The sequence below is a fragment of the Chenopodium quinoa genome, unplaced genomic scaffold, assembly GCF_001683475.1.
Source record: "Chenopodium quinoa cultivar QQ74 unplaced genomic scaffold, ASM168347v1, whole genome shotgun sequence".
NCBI classification, from domain to species: domain Eukaryota; kingdom Viridiplantae; phylum Streptophyta; class Magnoliopsida; order Caryophyllales; family Amaranthaceae; genus Chenopodium; species Chenopodium quinoa.
The window spans coordinates 3,291-23,010 of NW_018744606.1; the positions used below are offsets into that span (position 1 = coordinate 3,291).

General features: G+C 35.2%; 2 protein-coding genes across 2 annotated transcripts; both read right to left on the bottom strand.

The window, feature by feature from the left end:
- Positions 1-13,449: 13,449 nt before the first annotated feature.
- Positions 13,450-14,815, bottom strand: LOC110700004. Its single transcript, XM_021877490.1, has 2 exons — positions 13,679-14,815; positions 13,450-13,489 (listed from the first exon to the last, which is right to left on the bottom strand). The coding sequence occupies exon 1, from the start codon at positions 14,669-14,671 to the stop codon at positions 13,952-13,954; it is 720 nt and encodes a 239-aa protein (XP_021733182.1). The 5' UTR covers positions 14,672-14,815; the 3' UTR covers positions 13,450-13,489; positions 13,679-13,951.
- Positions 14,816-18,143: 3,328 nt separating this feature from the next.
- Positions 18,144-19,509, bottom strand: LOC110700005. Its single transcript, XM_021877492.1, has 2 exons — positions 18,373-19,509; positions 18,144-18,183 (listed from the first exon to the last, which is right to left on the bottom strand). The coding sequence occupies exon 1, from the start codon at positions 19,363-19,365 to the stop codon at positions 18,646-18,648; it is 720 nt and encodes a 239-aa protein (XP_021733184.1). The 5' UTR covers positions 19,366-19,509; the 3' UTR covers positions 18,144-18,183; positions 18,373-18,645.
- Positions 19,510-19,720: the final 211 nt, after the last annotated feature.

Consider the following 19,720-nt stretch of genomic DNA (forward strand, 5'->3'; position numbering starts at 1 on the left):
TTCCTTGTCTTTCTCTTCTACCTTTTTAGAAAAACAGTTCACTTAAAGTAAAGTCCTTAGATGATTACCATGTTGAAGTCAACACAAATCATGACATTCCATTAATGACTGTTCGTGAATTTGACATTCTTCATCAACAAACTTGCTTAAAGTGAATTTGTATTAAAAGTATTAAAAAAAAATTAAAATATTTTTTAATTTGTTCATTGTTTGAATGCTTGGCAGAAAATCTTTAAGTGAACGTGCTCAATTTCTCGTGATATACATTACTAGATCATATTCCACATTCGCATCCTAGTCCAATCATGGTGACAAAGCAGTATTGGTGAAACTTAGAGAGAACTTTAAAACCTAGAAGCCATACGAGAAGAAGAAGCCCAAATGAAGGCTCATAGAAAAGCTAGAAAAGGCTTAAAATAACAGCAGGGAAAGAAAAAGAAAAAATTATGCAAGAAAAACAAGAGCCGAAAGAATTGAGGCCTTGGAGAAAACTTGTCCTTCAAGCTAGCTCAGGGACTAAGTTCTTCAATTATGAGCTTACACCACAACCTAGTGGCAAGACTCTCCCAGAAAAAGTTCTTGACTACGGATTTACCAACCTTTAAGGTTACGAACAATCCTTGGACTCACTTAATGAGCTTTCTTGGAATTATGGCATTGAAAGGGGTTGAGCATAACTTATATGCATGTACTTTTCCTCTTTCATTGGACCTAACTGATGGATCATGGTTATATCACCTCGATGTAAAACAAACTTCCACTTGGAGTGACATTGTAAAAGCGTTTTTAGCCCAATATGAAGATAACATCGAGTTCATTAACTACCTTGCGTAATCTTGAAAAAACTGAAGCAAGGGAAGAAGAAGGCTTCATTGACTTTTTTTTATAGGTGGCGATCAAAGGTTTCTCTTCTTTCACAAAGACCTCCGGATCATGAACTTGTCCCAAAGTTCATAGACAATATGTCTACACCATACAAGTGCCATTTACAATACCTTGGTTTAGACACATTTCATAAAGTCTCTACTGTGGGAACATTAATTGAAAGGGACTTAATAAATGAAACTATGAATCATATAAATGGACTAGATTTTTAGAGAGGATCTCACCTACGTCGGAAACGGACAAAGCTCGAAGACGCAATCTCAAGAAGTTGTAAACAATTCAAGATTTAGCATCTTAGGTCTTGTTTTGTTTCTTTCCTTGTTTTTTTTTCCCGTTTATGATAGACTAAGAGATTCATGCTGTCAAATCTATTGATTAAGTACTCTTATTAATTAATGAATAAAAATTATACTTTCAAGTACGTCTATCTTGTTCTCTTTTCAATCACTTTGTTGTTATTAGCTCAAATTAAGTACACATACAAACAGGCAAGATAAAAAAGGCATACATGCTCAACACTTTAAGTATCTTGATGAGCTTTGGCTTAAAAGATTTATCGAATGAAAAGAGGCTCATCTTTGGCCCACAAATAAAGGATATGATGATTACACCAACACAGGAGGCAACTTAAAACTCCACGAAGATAATCTCATGTGTTTTAACCTTAGAACAAATTCATCTTTTTAGCAGCCCTTTTGAGCATCGTCAATTAAGCCTTACTTATTCAACCTACATTATTCCAAACCATGGGATGGGAATGGTGCAAAGAAATACAAATGAAAAATTGGGGGAACGAAACATAAGAGAAGGACACAAAAAAAGTCTAAACCCAAAAAGAAAAATCCAATGAAAAAGCTAAAAATCATTTTAAACCCGAAACCAAACTTGCAAAAAAAAAAAAAAAAAAAAACAAAGGGAGAGAAAGAGAAATAAAAATGAAAAGGAAAGAGAAAAGCACCTAATGTAGAAGTTGTCAAACAGACTAGGAAGCATTTAATTGGAGAAGCACCAAAAGTAAGGGATTAAGGGAGTATACTTGAGCCTGTCCAATTTTTTCAAAACCCCGAGCCTAGCCACGTTACAACCTTAGAAAGGTCCTCCTTGAGGTAGACCATAACCATGTGCCACGAAATATCATCATGCTACAAAAATATGGCCCACCTTAGGCCTTTGCACATGTGGAGCTACTATTAAGTAGTAATGCCCATACATAAAGTGCATAAAGTGTTGAGTATTGATTACAAAATCGAAAAAAATAGGATGATTTGATAGCCATTGGCTTGATTACATCATTTTTGTAGAGCAATCAAATCAAACTAAATTCGATGTTTTCCATTCGTTTTTGCGAAGAAAAATAAGGTTACTACCACTTCCAAAACAACCTCTTATTTTCTATTAACAATAGGGCTATTTATTAACAAGGTGATTCAGGTCCTATATGCATTGCCTAGAAAAAAAAATGAGTAAAAACAATAATTTGATATATCGACAGCCTCGACGTCAACCTTAGATGTCTTTTACAACTCTTAAGCATTAGCTATCTCACTCATCAAGAGAAAATTATTGTGTCCACATGCGTGGGATATATTCATCCTCTCTAAGCTAGGAACATTGATTGAACATGATCGCTACATGAAAAAATGATCGTTATCGCTATTACACGAACACCTCACTACCAAGTCATCACAATGATTCAACTATTAAGTCAATAATCCTTGCTTTTCGAAAACATTTCTACTTCTCTATCTTTATTCTTCTATGGGAAAGTTGGATTCCCCTCCCTTTTTTTTATGCCAATTCGTCTTTTTTGTTCATTTCTTTTTGGGGGAAAGTCACGGTGATCCCTCTTATTGGCAACTAAAAACTCCAAAATTGGTAAAAACAAATTTTGCTCTTTGCCTCAATGGGGGATCAATAAAGCCAGGATATCCCCACTCCTCTAAGTTTACAGATTTGAACACGCTAATTATATTACAAAATCAATGTCATGCAAAGCTTATTGTAAATCATCTTAATAACTTTAAATGACAAAGGGAAGAACATTACTTCCTACTTGATAAAAAAAAATCATGATAAACATATGAAAAATCCCACAAATTGGAAACGCAAATCCTGGGGCTTCGAATATGAGAAACATCCCCTAGCATATGTATACATGAATTTCAAGACACCTAAGTCTACACTTGGGGGCTACAAAAATATAGGTCTACCACAAGTTTCGTTTTTGAATTAAAACCATATTTTGAAATGTGATTCGAATGATTTTACAAATTATTCTAATACTCCATCAAACCTAAGTTAGATAATATTAGTTTTCAAACTACGTTGCCTACTTAATTGAGAGAAATTGACTTTCAATTAGCAAAATATGACAATGATGACAAACACAAAAAAGAGACGAAAAAATTTGAAAATACAAGAGTTTGCTCACAATTTCATATCTTTTCTAGATAAGTTGCAAATTACAACTTGCCTTCATCAATTTCGGACAAAAAAGTCACTCAATTATGAGCTAGACTTTTCTTTTCATTTTGGGTCCGGTTTCGAAAATAACATTATTTATGTACTAGAAATAGTAGCTTTACTTTATTTTCAAAACAAACTTTCATTGGACACTCTCCAAATTTTGAATTCTATTTCGAAATAACGTGTTTCTTATTCCCTCAAAAAAAGTCTTTAAAATTTCCTTTTTGAATTTTGTTTTCCCAAAATAAACAATTTTTCAGATTTTTCCGTAACCTTTTGGACAATACACGCATATATGTAAATATTTATAAAAGGAATGAACAAAGATTCAACTTTTTCTTAACTCAAACTTGTTCTCACCTAGTTATCCTGCGAATATTGTCTTAGGGATGGTTAACGAACCACCTACAAGACCAAAATCAAAGATTGATAAGAACAAAGTAAATATGTAAGATGTTTCTCTAAATCAACTTTGAGAATAATCTTACCTCAATGATCTATACCAATGTTTTGACATTAGGTAAATATTACTAAACCTTAACAACAATTATTTTTGGTTTATAAACAAGCAAAGAACTAACTTTCTTTCTTAAACATGACTTTAGCTAAAATGCGTAAGTCATGTTACAGTCCTAAATGTTCCCAAGACACACAACATGGGATACATAGGCCTATTTCAACATCGTGATTATATATATAGCCTAAACAATAGCAAGTCTTTGAAACTACCCTAATTTCAGGGCTCCAACACTTGAGAAATAGCAAAAATGGGCATAACCCAACACATAGGGGCTCCAATATCCACAATAAAAAAAATGAGATATTCATGCCATACGAGCTACGTTCATGAATCGCCTAAACTATAAATAGTTTACGTAGATCTCGAGCCTTACAATTTTCAAACGCATCCAAATGATTCAATAATCATTTTGTTCCTTTGAAAACTAGGTATGCACCTGAACTTGGCCATTAGAACAAGCTACATATTCGAGCCATTTTCAAGTTCAACTTCAAAAACTAATCTTAGTGCACAATTGTTGTTTTAATACTTCAATTTACTCTAAAGATTAGAGAGTATGACTAGTATAGAACGAAGGAAACAAAAATCATGAGTATTAAAATAGAATTCAAACGAATACAACATACTTGCTCATACGATAGTTTAATACTCAATCTTTCATCATGATAATTGTATCAAGACACTTTATTAACATAAGACAATCAATTTCATGAGTTAAAACATAAATAAAAGACACCTAAGTTCAAAATTAAGGGGTCTTCATTTTAAATTCTCTATTATTGCACAAATGAAAAAAATTGAAATTTCGCAAAGAGGCTAATATCTACTTTCTCGAGCTTCAATCAGTAACAAAGTTTGAGCTCAAAGGAAAGAATTCGAAAGTAGGCTAATATCTACTTTCTTGATTCATCCTCTCTAGCTTATTAGGTGTCTATTTGGACACTACCTTTTGCTGAGAGTTATGGCATGTGACATGGGTAGGTGCCCTCTCTTTGCTTCCTCTATATTGAATCGTACCAGTACTTTATCAATATAAGTACTTTGGCTCAATCCAATCATCCATTTAGATCTATCTCGATAGATCTTGATGCCCAATATGTACTATGCCTCTCCCAAGTCCTTCATTGAAAAGCACTTTCAAGGCAAAGCCTTTACGGACTCTAACATTAGAATGTTGTTTCCAATGAGCAATATGTCGTCGACATATAAGACGAGGAATGTGATGTCACTCCTAGTGAACTTCTTGTAAACACAAGTCTAATATGGATTCTTGATAAAACCAAACTTACTAATGGCTTCATCGAATTGTAGATTCCAACTTCTGCTTGCTTGCTTTAATCCATAAATGGACTTCTTAAGCTTGCATACCTTCCCAGTATTGCTTGGATCAATAAAACCTTCCAGCTATGTCATGTACACATTTTCTTCCAAAATCCCATTAAGGAAGGCGGTTTGACGTCCATTTGCCATATCTCATAATCATAGTATGTGGCAATTGTTAGGATTATCCGGACGGACTTAAGCATGACGACTGGCGAAAAGGTTTCTGATAGGCTTATCGCGTACCTAACAAAAATAACCTAACTATTCCTTCTAACTGTGTAGTAGGGCAAGTAAGGATCGAATCCCAAGAGACTATGGTTCATTCAATTAATCAGACTCAATTAATCACTAAGCACGTCACCAATCAATAATGGATGATAATAATCAACTAATATATTAAATAACACAATTAACTAGAGGAAATATTAATCAATAAACTAAAGCATCCAAGATCAAGCATTACCACGATTATGATTGATAAACTAATAAATCTACCCCCAATATATAAATCAATTGACAAGAAGAAAAGCAATCCCTAATAATAATACCAAAGGTCTCTTCCAAGTTATCAATGGCTTCCCAAATTAACTATCAAGCCTACTTCCGTGGAATCAAGCGAATAAGGGACATTAAACACCATGCCTAGATTCCTAATTATTCAATCATCTACTTCCGTGATGATCTTCAAACCCTTAATTGGAATAACCTAATCCCGTTAATACCCAACTTCCGTTGCAATAAGAACAAAGGGATGATAACAATACTAATTATTCCTAATCTAGTATTGGCATAAACACAATCAATTAAGCATGTCAATTGGGATTATTATTGGGGAATTTAAAGATCTACTTTATACATCAATCATAATTGGGCTACCCTAGATCTTGGAATAGAAAATCTACTCACACATATTGAAAGAAACAATAACAATCATGAATATGGAAAACATAATTGAAAAGCAATTATAATTGAAAGAGAATGAAGTAGAAGTGAATACCAAGGATTCTTCAATTGAAAGGAATTAAATTGTTGAAAAACAATGCTCAAATCTAATGGAAAGAATTAAAATTGCTTCAAAGTAATAAACTAGAACTCTAGAGAGAGAAAGAGGAATAATGGAAAACTTAAAACTTCTTTCTAATGAAGATTACAAGGGGTATTTATACCCTTAATGACCTAAAAATAAGAAAATAATAATACGGAGTGTCGCATAACTGTGCCCGGTCCAACCGGGCAAGCACCTCCCGATCGGGCGGTGAGAGTACGGAGTTGCTTTCCTTCGTAGCACTTCTTCCACCACGTGCCCGGTCCAACCGGGCGGACCTTGCCCGATCGGGCGCGTGGGGCGGTCTTCATAAATTGCTTTCTACCTTCGAAAATACCAAAAATCATCTAACTCCTATGTGCCCGGTCCAACCGGGCGGACCATGCCCGATCGGGCACGTAGAGGCTGCAGCAAATAGTTTGTATTTAACTCATCTTAAATCAGTCATAACTTCATATCCGGAGCTCTGTTTGAGGCGTGTAATATATCGTTGGAAAGGTCTTCAAGTCTAATTTCCAATGCAATTTGAATCACTCCATTATCATTTGTATATCAAAAGTTATGAGCATAATAGTGAACAGGTGTCATATTTGTCAAGTATTTCATCAACGTTTTGCTTCATTTTCACTCAAGTTCGTCTCGAACACATGATTTGATATTCTTAAGCAATATGTTTTCATACTCCATGATTATTATACTCAATATTAGCCAACCATACTCCATTTGCATATAAATCACCTGAAATTCATCAAAACACACAAACGAAGAGTAGTAGAGCACAACTTAAGCAAATAATGCAAATATGCACCAAAGATCTCTAATTTTGTAATAAAATGAGCTTAGATACCCACCTAAAACATGTGCAAAATAGGACTTATCAAATTCCCCCAAGCTAAACTCTTGCTTGTCCTCAAGCAAGACAATTAACAATAATCAACAACAATCAACAACCAAACAACATGCTTCACCCCATAATGCAAAATCAAACAAGGATTCAAAATCGAAATCAAACGAGCATGCATCCTAATCAACCAATCAAATTACTCAAACCGTCGATCCACCTAATTAATCGTCAAATGAGACCAACCATTTATAATTCAAGAATCGAAGACTAGAGTATCTCACATCGGTGGTCACTCAACACACTTTTTATGTGGCGAGCTAAAAATGAGCTCGATCTCTCACCATCCCCACCAACAATGCAATCCCCCCATCTCACAACACTCGCGTGTTTAGAGGGTTATAATAACGCTCAACCTAGTCAATGTCGACTTGAAATGCAACATATACTCCAGCATTTTGACAAAAGACTCAATTCACATGAACGCAATGCCATGCACGAAGATCGGAAGGACTTTGTGAAGCTTGTAACGTAGGTCGGGAATAAGAATGGGTAGGACAATAATTTGGGGAATGAGAGCTATAATAGTCTAACCGGGGGGAACTATCAAATGCGATGAGTCACACCTCGATTCATCAACTTCGATCAATGAAACACAAACCCAATTACAATGAAAACACAACCATCATCTCATCCACCTACATTCTCAACTCTTCAACCTTCTTTTACTTGTTTGCTTCATTTCTTTATTTTTTTTTTTTATCTTTTTATTTTTTTTATTTCAATCCAACAATTTTTCATTTGAAACTTTTTCCAAATATTTTTCTTTCTTTTCTTTATTTCTCTCTTTCTTTTTCAAGAAATGTTACTTTTTTTTTTCAAGTAATTCAATCAAACCTCCTTTTCTCACTTTTTCTCTTCTTCTTCCTTTTCTTTTCAATATTTTCGCATCAATTGCAACTTGAAACAGAATCACGCAAAAATACCGCATAAAATAGCTCCCCCAAGCTAGACTTGGGAAAAGTAATCAAATTGGGGCCAAGGGGTAATTTTTGTGGAGTTAATGAAAAATATAGTCAAGCTACAACATGGGTAAGCAAGAAGGGAACTGATGTTCTAATTTTGTCTGGAGGCTACCTAATGAACATGGCCTTCGTCATTTCAATGTGCACGTGCAATGCATTACGACACACTACTAAGAGTCTAAAGTCAAAACTAAGATCAATGCTACACCAGGAACTAAACACACACAAGAATGAATATATAAGGCTCAAGCCTCACGGTTAACACAGTCAAGCTCCTGAATCATACATAGTTAAATAACCTTGACTCCTACTAGGGATCAACAAATTCAAGGTCAAATCATGATCTTTTAGTCCACTATGCAAGTCTTTCAATCGAAAATAAATCAAAACCTTTTGGCATAAAGGATAGGGGCACAGGGAAGTAGTTCAATGGCCGTTGGCCGTTCATTATCATGATTCTTTTATTTTTCATTTCTTTTTCCAGAAGAAAGCATTAAACCTTACTGCTAGTGAAAACACACTAAAGTAGAAAGAGAGAGTGAAAGATGTACCTTGTGTACACAAGAACTTCCCCCCAAGCTAAATCAGACAATGTCCTCATTGTCTTAAAGGGAAACTTGTAGTCAAACCTCATCTTCATCATCACCCAAAATAATGTCACCAAAGCCTCGAGGATTGCAATGCATCTCTTTGGAACAAAATTGAGCAAAAACGAAACAAAGTGTTAGTGGGAAAAAGAATAAAATTGAGTCATGTGCACTGTTTTGATCATAACTTTTGATGTATAAAATATAATGCAGTGATTCTAATTGCATTGGAAAGTATACTTAAAGATCTTTCCAACGATAGGTCACATAAAAAAAATCCGATAATTAACCAGAAAGTTATGGCCTGTCGAAATTGAGCAGTTTTGCTGATCCATACGCGCGCCCGATCGGGCGAGCTCTTCCTGATCGAACTCGAACGCAGTCCAGCGAATTCTTCTCCTTTTAAATCAGCCTTTTAGATCAAAATCTGCACCAAGAGAACTCCCACAAGCATAAGATGTACTCTCCTTACCTCTCTAAGAATCAAAGAAAAATGAAAACACACAAAAATTAGAAAAGACTAAAATAAAAATAATGAAATACGGGTTGCCTCCCGCAAAGCGCTAGTTTATCAAGGTCTTAAGCTTGACCATTCTCCTTCCATCAGAAGAATTTAACGCCTTGAGTAACTTATCATACGCTCCTGCAAACATTTCATTAAGCACTATATAGGGCTCAATTGCAAGCACAGTAATCCTTACATAGAAAAGATTAGGAGCACACAAAGATAACTCAAGGTAAAAAGAAAAATCAAAAGAAAAAGATGAAGATACACCACAACCTTCTGCTTCCTCCGCTAAAAATTTAGAATTAATAGAACGAACATGGAGGTAGTCTTGTTCTTTATCATCACCCAATAACGTCTCTATTATTTTACGCTCACGAATAAGTTCATTAGCAAAAGAAAAAGAATTTTCAACCATTGGTTCTACAACCAATGACTTTTCAACCAATGGTTCTACAACTAATGATTCTTCTTCTATTGGAACCAATGATACCTCAACCACTGATTCTATAACCAATGACTCTTTAACCATCGGTTTTTCAACAAATGATTCTTCCTCCGACGTATTATACAAATTATGATAATATTCATCATGAATCCTCCAATAAATTTCATTTAGAACAAACCGTTTTTTTAGAATAATCATATATGAATGGAAAGATTCTAAAATCATCCGGAGCTCGAACAAAATACTCACTATAAGGGCAATCAGGGTTTTCATGATAAAGATAATAACAAGAACAATGGCCAGATGCAAGACGTGACAATAAATCATCCATCTCCAAGGCATGTATATCATCAACTCATAAGAGAAAAAGAAGTTAATAATAGCCAAAGCAACAAACCAAAATCTTAGCAAAAACGAATCACAAATAATTAGATGAAAACCGTTAGTCCCCGGCAACGGCGCCAAAATTTGATAGGCTTATCGCGTACCTAACAAAAATAACCTAACTATTCCTTCTAACTGTGTAGTAGGGCAAGTAAGGATCGAATCCCAAGAGACTATGGTTCATTCAATTAATCAGACTCAATTAATCACTAAGCACGTCACCAATCAATAATGGATGATAATAATCAACTAATATATTAAATAACACAATTAACTAGAGGAAATATTAATCAATAAACTAAAGCATCCAAGATCAAGCATTACCACGATTATGATTGATAAACTAATAAATCTACCCCCAATATATAAATCAATTGACAAGAAGAAAAGCAATCCCTAATAATAATACCAAAGGTCTCTTCCAAGTTATCAATGGCTTCCCAAATTAACTATCAAGCCTACTTCCGTGGAATCAAGCGAATAAGGGACATTAAACACCATGCCTAGATTCCTAATTATTCAATCATCTACTTCCGTGATGATCTTCAAACCCTTAATTGGAATAACCTAATCCCGTTAATACCCAACTTCCGTTGCAATAAGAACAAAGGGATGATAACAATACTAATTATTCCTAATCTAGTATTGGCATAAACACAATCAATTAAGCATGTCAATTGGGATTATTATTGGGGAATTTAAAGATCTACTTTATACATCAATCATAATTGGGCTACCCTAGATCTTGGAATAGAAAATCTACTCACACATATTGAAAGAAACAATAACAATCATGAATATGGAAAACATAATTGAAAAGCAATTATAATTGAAAGAGAATGAAGTAGAAGTGAATACCAAGGATTCTTCAATTGAAAGGAATTAAATTGTTGAAAAACAATGCTCAAATCTAATGGAAAGAATTAAAAATTGCTTCAAAGTAATAAACTAGAACTCTAGAGAGAGAAAGAGGAATAATGGAAAACTTAAAACTTCTTTCTAATGAAGATTACAAGGGGTATTTATACCCTTAATGACCTAAAAATAAGAAAATAATAATACGGAGTGTCGCATAACTGTGCCCGGTCCAACCGGGCAAGCACCTCCCGATCGGGCGGTGAGAGTACGGAGTTGCTTTCCTTCGTAGCACTTCTTCCACCACGTGCCCGGTCCAACCGGGCGGACCTTGCCCGATCGGGCGCGTGGGGCGGTCTTCATAAATTGCTTTCTACCTTCGAAAATACCAAAAATCATCTAACTCCTATGTGCCCGGTCCAACCGGGCGGACCATGCCCGATCGGGCACGTAGAGGCTGCAGCAAATAGTTTGTATTTAACTCATCTTAAATCAGTCATAACTTCATATCCGGAGCTCTGTTTGAGGCGTGTAATATATCGTTGGAAAGGTCTTCAAGTCTACTTTCCAATGCAATTTGAATCACTCCATTATCATTTGTATATCAAAAGTTATGAGCATAATAGTGAACAGGTGTCATATTTGTCAAGTATTTCATCAACGTTTTGCTTCATTTTCACTCAAGTTCGTCTCGAACACATGATTTGATATTCTTAAGCAATATGTTTTCATACTCCATGATTATTATACTCAATATTAGCCAACCATACTCCATTTGCATATAAATCACCTGAAATTCATCAAAACACACAAACGAAGAGTAGTAGAGCACAACTTAAGCAAATAATGCAAATATGCACCAAAGATCTCTAATTTTGTAATAAAATGAGCTTAGATACCCACCTAAAACATGTGCAAAATAGGACTTATCAAATTCCCCCAAGCTAAACTCTTGCTTGTCCTCAAGCAAGACAATTAACAATAATCAACAACAATCAACAACCAAACAACATGCTTCACCCCATAATGCAAAATCAAACAAGGATTCAAAATCGAAATCAAACGAGCATGCATCCTAATCAACCAATCAAATTACTCAAACCGTCGATCCACCTAATTAATCGTCAAATGAGACCAACCATTTATAATTCAAGAATCGAAGACTAGAGTATCTCACATCGGTGGTCACTCAACACACTTTTTATGTGGCGAGCTAAAAATGAGCTCGATCTCTCACCATCCCCACCAACAATGCAATCCCCCCATCTCACAACACTCGCGTGTTTAGAGGGTTATAATAACGCTCAACCTAGTCAATGTCGACTTGAAATGCAACATATACTCCAGCATTTTGACAAAAGACTCAATTCACATGAACGCAATGCCATGCACGAAGATCGGAAGGACTTTGTGAAGCTTGTAACGTAGGTCGGGAATAAGAATGGGTAGGACAATAATTTGGGGAATGAGAGCTATAATAGTCTAACCGGGGGGAACTATCAAATGCGATGAGTCACACCTCGATTCATCAACTTCGATCAATGAAACACAAACCCAATTACAATGAAAACACAACCATCATCTCATCCACCTACATTCTCAACTCTTCAACCTTCTTTTACTTGTTTGCTTCATTTCTTTATTTTTTTTTTTATCTTTTTATTTTTTTTATTTCAATCCAACAATTTTTCATTTGAAACTTTTTCCAAATATTTTTCTTTCTTTTCTTTATTTCTCTCTTTCTTTTTCAAGAAATGTTACTTTTTTTTTTCAAGTAATTCAATCAAACCTCCTTTTCTCACTTTTTCTCTTCTTCTTCCTTTTCTTTTCAATATTTTCGCATCAATTGCAACTTGAAACAGAATCACGCAAAAATACCGCATAAAATAGCTCCCCCAAGCTAGACTTGGGAAAAGTAATCAAATTGGGGCCAAGGGGTAATTTTTGTGGAGTTAATGAAAAATATAGTCAAGCTACAACATGGGTAAGCAAGAAGGGAACTGATGTTCTAATTTTGTCTGGAGGCTACCTAATGAACATGGCCTTCGTCATTTCAATGTGCACGTGCAATGCATTACGACACACTACTAAGAGTCTAAAGTCAAAACTAAGATCAATGCTACACCAGGAACTAAACACACACAAGAATGAATATATAAGGCTCAAGCCTCACGGTTAACACAGTCAAGCTCCTGAATCATACATAGTTAAATAACCTTGACTCCTACTAGGGATCAACAAATTCAAGGTCAAATCATGATCTTTTAGTCCACTATGCAAGTCTTTCAATCGAAAATAAATCAAAACCTTTTGGCATAAAGGATAGGGGCACAGGGAAGTAGTTCAATGGCCGTTGGCCGTTCATTATCATGATTCTTTTATTTTTCATTTCTTTTTCCAGAAGAAAGCATTAAACCTTACTGCTAGTGAAAACACACTAAAGTAGAAAGAGAGAGTGAAAGATGTACCTTGTGTACACAAGAACTTCCCCCCAAGCTAAATCAGACAATGTCCTCATTGTCTTAAAGGGAAACTTGTAGTCAAACCTCATCTTCATCATCACCCAAAATAATGTCACCAAAGCCTCGAGGATTGCAATGCATCTCTTTGGAACAAAATTGAGCAAAAACGAAACAAAGTGTTAGTGGGAAAAAGAATAAAATTGAGTCATGTGCACTGTTTTGATCATAACTTTTGATGTATAAAATATAATGCAGTGATTCTAATTGCATTGGAAAGTATACTTAAAGATCTTTCCAACGATAGGTCACATAAAAAAAATCCGATAATTAACCAGAAAGTTATGGCCTGTCGAAATTGAGCAGTTTTGCTGATCCATACGCGCGCCCGATCGGGCGAGCTCTTCCTGATCGAACTCGAACGCAGTCCAGCGAATTCTTCTCCTTTTAAATCAGCCTTTTAGATCAAAATCTGCACCAAGAGAACTCCCACAAGCATAAGATGTACTCTCCTTACCTCTCTAAGAATCAAAGAAAAATGAAAACACACAAAAATTAGAAAAGACTAAAATAAAAATAATGAAATACGGGTTGCCTCCCGCAAAGCGCTAGTTTATCAAGGTCTTAAGCTTGACCATTCTCCTTCCATCAGAAGAATTTAACGCCTTGAGTAACTTATCATACGCTCCTGCAAACATTTCATTAAGCACTATATAGGGCTCAATTGCAAGCACAGTAATCCTTACATAGAAAAGATTAGGAGCACACAAAGATAACTCAAGGTAAAAAGAAAAATCAAAAGAAAAAGATGAAGATACACCACAACCTTCTGCTTCCTCCGCTAAAAATTTAGAATTAATAGAACGAACATGGAGGTAGTCTTGTTCTTTATCATCACCCAATAACGTCTCTATTATTTTACGCTCACGAATAAGTTCATTAGCAAAAGAAAAAGAATTTTCAACCATTGGTTCTACAACCAATGACTTTTCAACCAATGGTTCTACAACTAATGATTCTTCTTCTATTGGAACCAATGATACCTCAACCACTGATTCTATAACCAATGACTCTTTAACCATCGGTTTTTCAACAAATGATTCTTCCTCCGACGTATTATACAAATTATGATAATATTCATCATGAATCCTCCAATAAATTTCATTTAGAACAAACCGTTTTTTAGAATAATCATATATGAATGGAAAGATTCTAAAATCATCCGGAGCTCGAACAAAATACTCACTATAAGGGCAATCAGGGTTTTCATGATAAAGATAATAACAAGAACAATGGCCAGATGCAAGACGTGACAATAAATCATCCATCTCCAAGGCATGTATATCATCAACTCATAAGAGAAAAAGAAGTTAATAATAGCCAAAGCAACAAACCAAAATCTTAGCAAAAACGAATCACAAATAATTAGATGAAAACCGTTAGTCCCCGGCAACGGCGCCAAAATTTGATAGGCTTATCGCGTACCTAACAAAAATAACCTAACTATTCCTTCTAACTGTGTAGTAGGGCAAGTAAGGATCGAATCCCAAGAGACTATGGTTCATTCAATTAATCAGACTCAATTAATCACTAAGCACGTCACCAATCAATAATGGATGATAATAATCAACTAATATATTAAATAACACAATTAACTAGAGGAAATATTAATCAATAAACTAAAGCATCCAAGATCAAGCATTACCACGATTATGATTGATAAACTAATAAATCTACCCCCAATATATAAATCAATTGACAAGAAGAAAAGCAATCCCTAATAATAATACCAAAGGTCTCTTCCAAGTTATCAATGGCTTCCCAAATTAACTATCAAGCCTACTTCCGTGGAATCAAGCGAATAAGGGACATTAAACACCATGCCTAGATTCCTAATTATTCAATCATCTACTTCCGTGATGATCTTCAAACCCTTAATTGGAATAACCTAATCCCGTTAATACCCAACTTCCGTTGCAATAAGAACAAAGGGATGATAACAATACTAATTATTCCTAATCTAGTATTGGCATAAACACAATCAATTAAGCATGTCAATTGGGATTATTATTGGGGAATTTAAAGATCTACTTTATACATCAATCATAATTGGGCTACCCTAGATCTTGGAATAGAAAATCTACTCACACATATTGAAAGAAACAATAACAATCATGAATATGGAAAACATAATTGAAAAGCAATTATAATTGAAAGAGAATGAAGTAGAAGTGAATACCAAGGATTCTTCAATTGAAAGGAATTAAATTGTTGAAAAACAATGCTTAAATCTAATGGAAAGAATTAAAATTGCTTCAAAGTAATAAACTAGAACTCTAGAGAGAGAAAGAGGAATAATGGAAAACTTAAAACTTCTTTCTAATGAAGATTACAAGGGGTATTTATACCCTTAATGACCTAAAAATAAGAAAATAATAATACGGAGTGTCGCATAACTGTGCCCGGTCCAACCGGGCAAGCACCTCCCGATCGGGCGGTGAGAGTACGGAGTTGCTTTCCTTCGTAGCACTTCTTCCACCACGTGCCCGGTCCAACCGGGCGGACCTTGCCCGATCGGGCGCCTGGGGCGGTCTTCATAAATTGCTTTCTACCTTCGAAAATACCAAAAATCATCTAACTCCTATGTGCCCGGTCCAACCGGGCGGACCATGCCCGATCGGGCACGTAGAGGCTGCAGCAAATAGTTTGTATTTAACTCATCTTAAATCAGTCATAACTTCATATCCGGAGCTCTGTTTGAGGCGTGTAATATATCGTTGGAAAGGTCTTCAAGTCTACTTTCCAATGCAATTTGAATCACTCCATTATCATTTGTATATCAAAAGTTATGAGCATAATAGTGAACAGGTGTCATATTTGTCAAGTATTTCATCAACGTTTTGCTTCATTTTCACTCAAGTTCGTCTCGAACACATGATTTGATATTCTTAAGCAATATGTTTTCATACTCCATGATTATTATACTCAATATTAGCCAACCATACTCCATTTGCATATAAATCACCTGAAATTCATCAAAACACACAAACGAAGAGTAGTAGAGCACAACTTAAGCAAATAATGCAAATATGCACCAAAGATCTCTAATTTTGTAATAAAATGAGCTTAGATACCCACCTAAAACATGTGCAAAATAGGACTTATCAAATTCCCCCAAGCTAAACTCTTGCTTGTCCTCAAGCAAGACAATTAACAATAATCAACAACAATCAACAACCAAACAACATGCTTCACCCCATAATGCAAAATCAAACAAGGATTCAAAATCGAAATCAAACGAGCATGCATCCTAATCAACCAATCAAATTACTCAAACCGTCGATCCACCTAATTAATCGTCAAATGAGACCAACCATTTATAATTCAAGAATCGAAGACTAGAGTATCTCACATCGGTGGTCACTCAACACACTTTTTATGTGGCGAGCTAAAAATGAGCTCGATCTCTCACCATCCCCACCAACAATGCAATCCCCCCATCTCACAACACTCGCGTGTTTAGAGGGTTATAATAACGCTCAACCTAGTCAATGTCGACTTGAAATGCAACATATACTCCAGCATTTTGACAAAAGACTCAATTCACATGAACGCAATGCCATGCACGAAGATCGGAAGGACTTTGTGAAGCTTGTAACGTAGGTCGGGAATAAGAATGGGTAGGACAATAATTTGGGGAATGAGAGCTATAATAGTCTAACCGGGGGGAACTATCAAATGCGATGAGTCACACCTCGATTCATCAACTTCGATCAATGAAACACAAACCCAATTACAATGAAAACACAACCATCATCTCATCCACCTACATTCTCAACTCTTCAACCTTCTTTTACTTGTTTGCTTCATTTCTTTATTTTTTTTTTTATCTTTTTATTTTTTTTATTTCAATCCAACAATTTTTCATTTGAAACTTTTTCCAAATATTTTTCTTTCTTTTCTTTATTTCTCTCTTTCTTTTTCAAGAAATGTTACTTTTTTTTTTCAAGTAATTCAATCAAACCTCCTTTTCTCACTTTTTCTCTTCTTCTTCCTTTTCTTTTCAATATTTTCGCATCAATTGCAACTTGAAACAGAATCACGCAAAAATACCGCATAAAATAGCTCCCCCAAGCTAGACTTGGGAAAAGTAATCAAATTGGGGCCAAGGGGTAATTTTTGTGGAGTTAATGAAAAATATAGTCAAGCTACAACATGGGTAAGCAAGAAGGGAACTGATGTTCTAATTTTGTCTGGAGGCTACCTAATGAACATGGCCTTCGTCATTTCAATGTGCACGTGCAATGCATTACGACACACTACTAAGAGTCTAAAGTCAAAACTAAGATCAATGCTACACCAGGAACTAAACACACACAAGAATGAATATATAAGGCTCAAGCCTCACGGTTAACACAGTCAAGCTCCTGAATCATACATAGTTAAATAACCTTGACTCCTACTAGGGATCAACAAATTCAAGGTCAAATCATGATCTTTTAGTCCACTATGCAAGTCTTTCAATCGAAAATAAATCAAAACCTTTTGGCATAAAGGATAGGGGCACAGGGAAGTAGTTCAATGGCCGTTGGCCGTTCATTATCATGATTCTTTTATTTTTCATTTCTTTTTCCAGAAGAAAGCATTAAACCTTACTGCTAGTGAAAACACACTAAAGTAGAAAGAGAGAGTGAAAGATGTACCTTGTGTACACAAGAACTTCCCCCCAAGCTAAATCAGACAATGTCCTCATTGTCTTAAAGGGAAACTTGTAGTCAAACCTCATCTTCATCATCACCCAAAATAATGTCACCAAAGCCTCGAGGATTGCAATGCATCTCTTTGGAACAAAATTGAGCAAAAACGAAACAAAGTGTTAGTGGGAAAAAGAATAAAATTGAGTCATGTGCACTGTTTTGATCATAACTTTTGATGTATAAAATATAATGCAGTGATTCTAATTGCATTGGAAAGTATACTTAAAGATCTTTCCAACGATAGGTCACATAAAAAAAATCCGATAATTAACCAGAAAGTTATGGCCTGTCGAAATTGAGCAGTTTTGCTGATCCATACGCGCGCCCGATCGGGCGAGCTCTTCCTGATCGAACTCGAACGCAGTCCAGCGAATTCTTCTCCTTTTAAATCAGCCTTTTAGATCAAAATCTGCACCAAGAGAACTCCCACAAGCATAAGATGTACTCTCCTTACCTCTCTAAGAATCAAAGAAAAATGAAAACACACAAAAATTAGAAAAGACTAAAATAAAAATAATGAAATACGGGTTGCCTCCCGCAAAGCGCTAGTTTATCAAGGTCTTAAGCTTGACCATTCTCCTTCCATCAGAAGAATTTAACGCCTTGAGTAACTTATCATACGCTCCTGCAAACATTTCATTAAGCACTATATAGGGCTCAATTGCAAGCACAGTAATCCTTACATAGAAAAGATTAGGAGCACACAAAGATAACTCAAGGTAAAAAGAAAAATCAAAAGAAAAAGATGAAGATACACCACAACCTTCTGCTTCCTCCGCTAAAAATTTAGAATTAATAGAACGAACATGGAGGTAGTCTTGTTCTTTATCATCACCCAATAACGTCTCTATTATTTTACGCTCACGAATAAGTTCATTAGCAAAAGAAAAAGAATTTTCAACCATTGGTTCTACAACCAATGACTTTTCAACCAATGGTTCTACAACTAATGATTCTTCTTCTATTGGAACCAATGATACCTCAACCACTGATTCTATAACCAATGACTCTTTAACCATCGGTTTTTCAACAAATGATTCTTCCTCCGACGTATTATACAAATTATGATAATATTCATCATGAATCCTCCAATAAATTTCATTTAGAACAAACCGTTTTTTAGAATAATCATATATGAATGGAAAGATTCTAAAATCATCCGGAGCTCGAACAAAATACTCACTATAAGGGCAATCAGGGTTTTCATGATAAAGATAATAACAAGAACAATGGCCAGATGCAAGACGTGACAATAAATCATCCATCTCCAAGGCATGTATATCATCAACTCATAAGAGAAAAAGAAGTTAATAATAGCCAAAGCAACAAACCAAAATCTTAGCAAAAACGAATCACAAATAATTAGATGAAAACCGTTAGTCCCCGGCAACGGCGCCAAAATTTGATAGGCTTATCGCGTACCTAACAAAAATAACCTAACTATTCCTTCTAACTGTGTAGTAGGGCAAGTAAGGATCGAATCCCAAGAGACTATGGTTCATTCAATTAATCAGACTCAATTAATCACTAAGCACGTCACCAATCAATAATGGATGATAATAATCAACTAATATATTAAATAACACAATTAACTAGAGGAAATATTAATCAATAAACTAA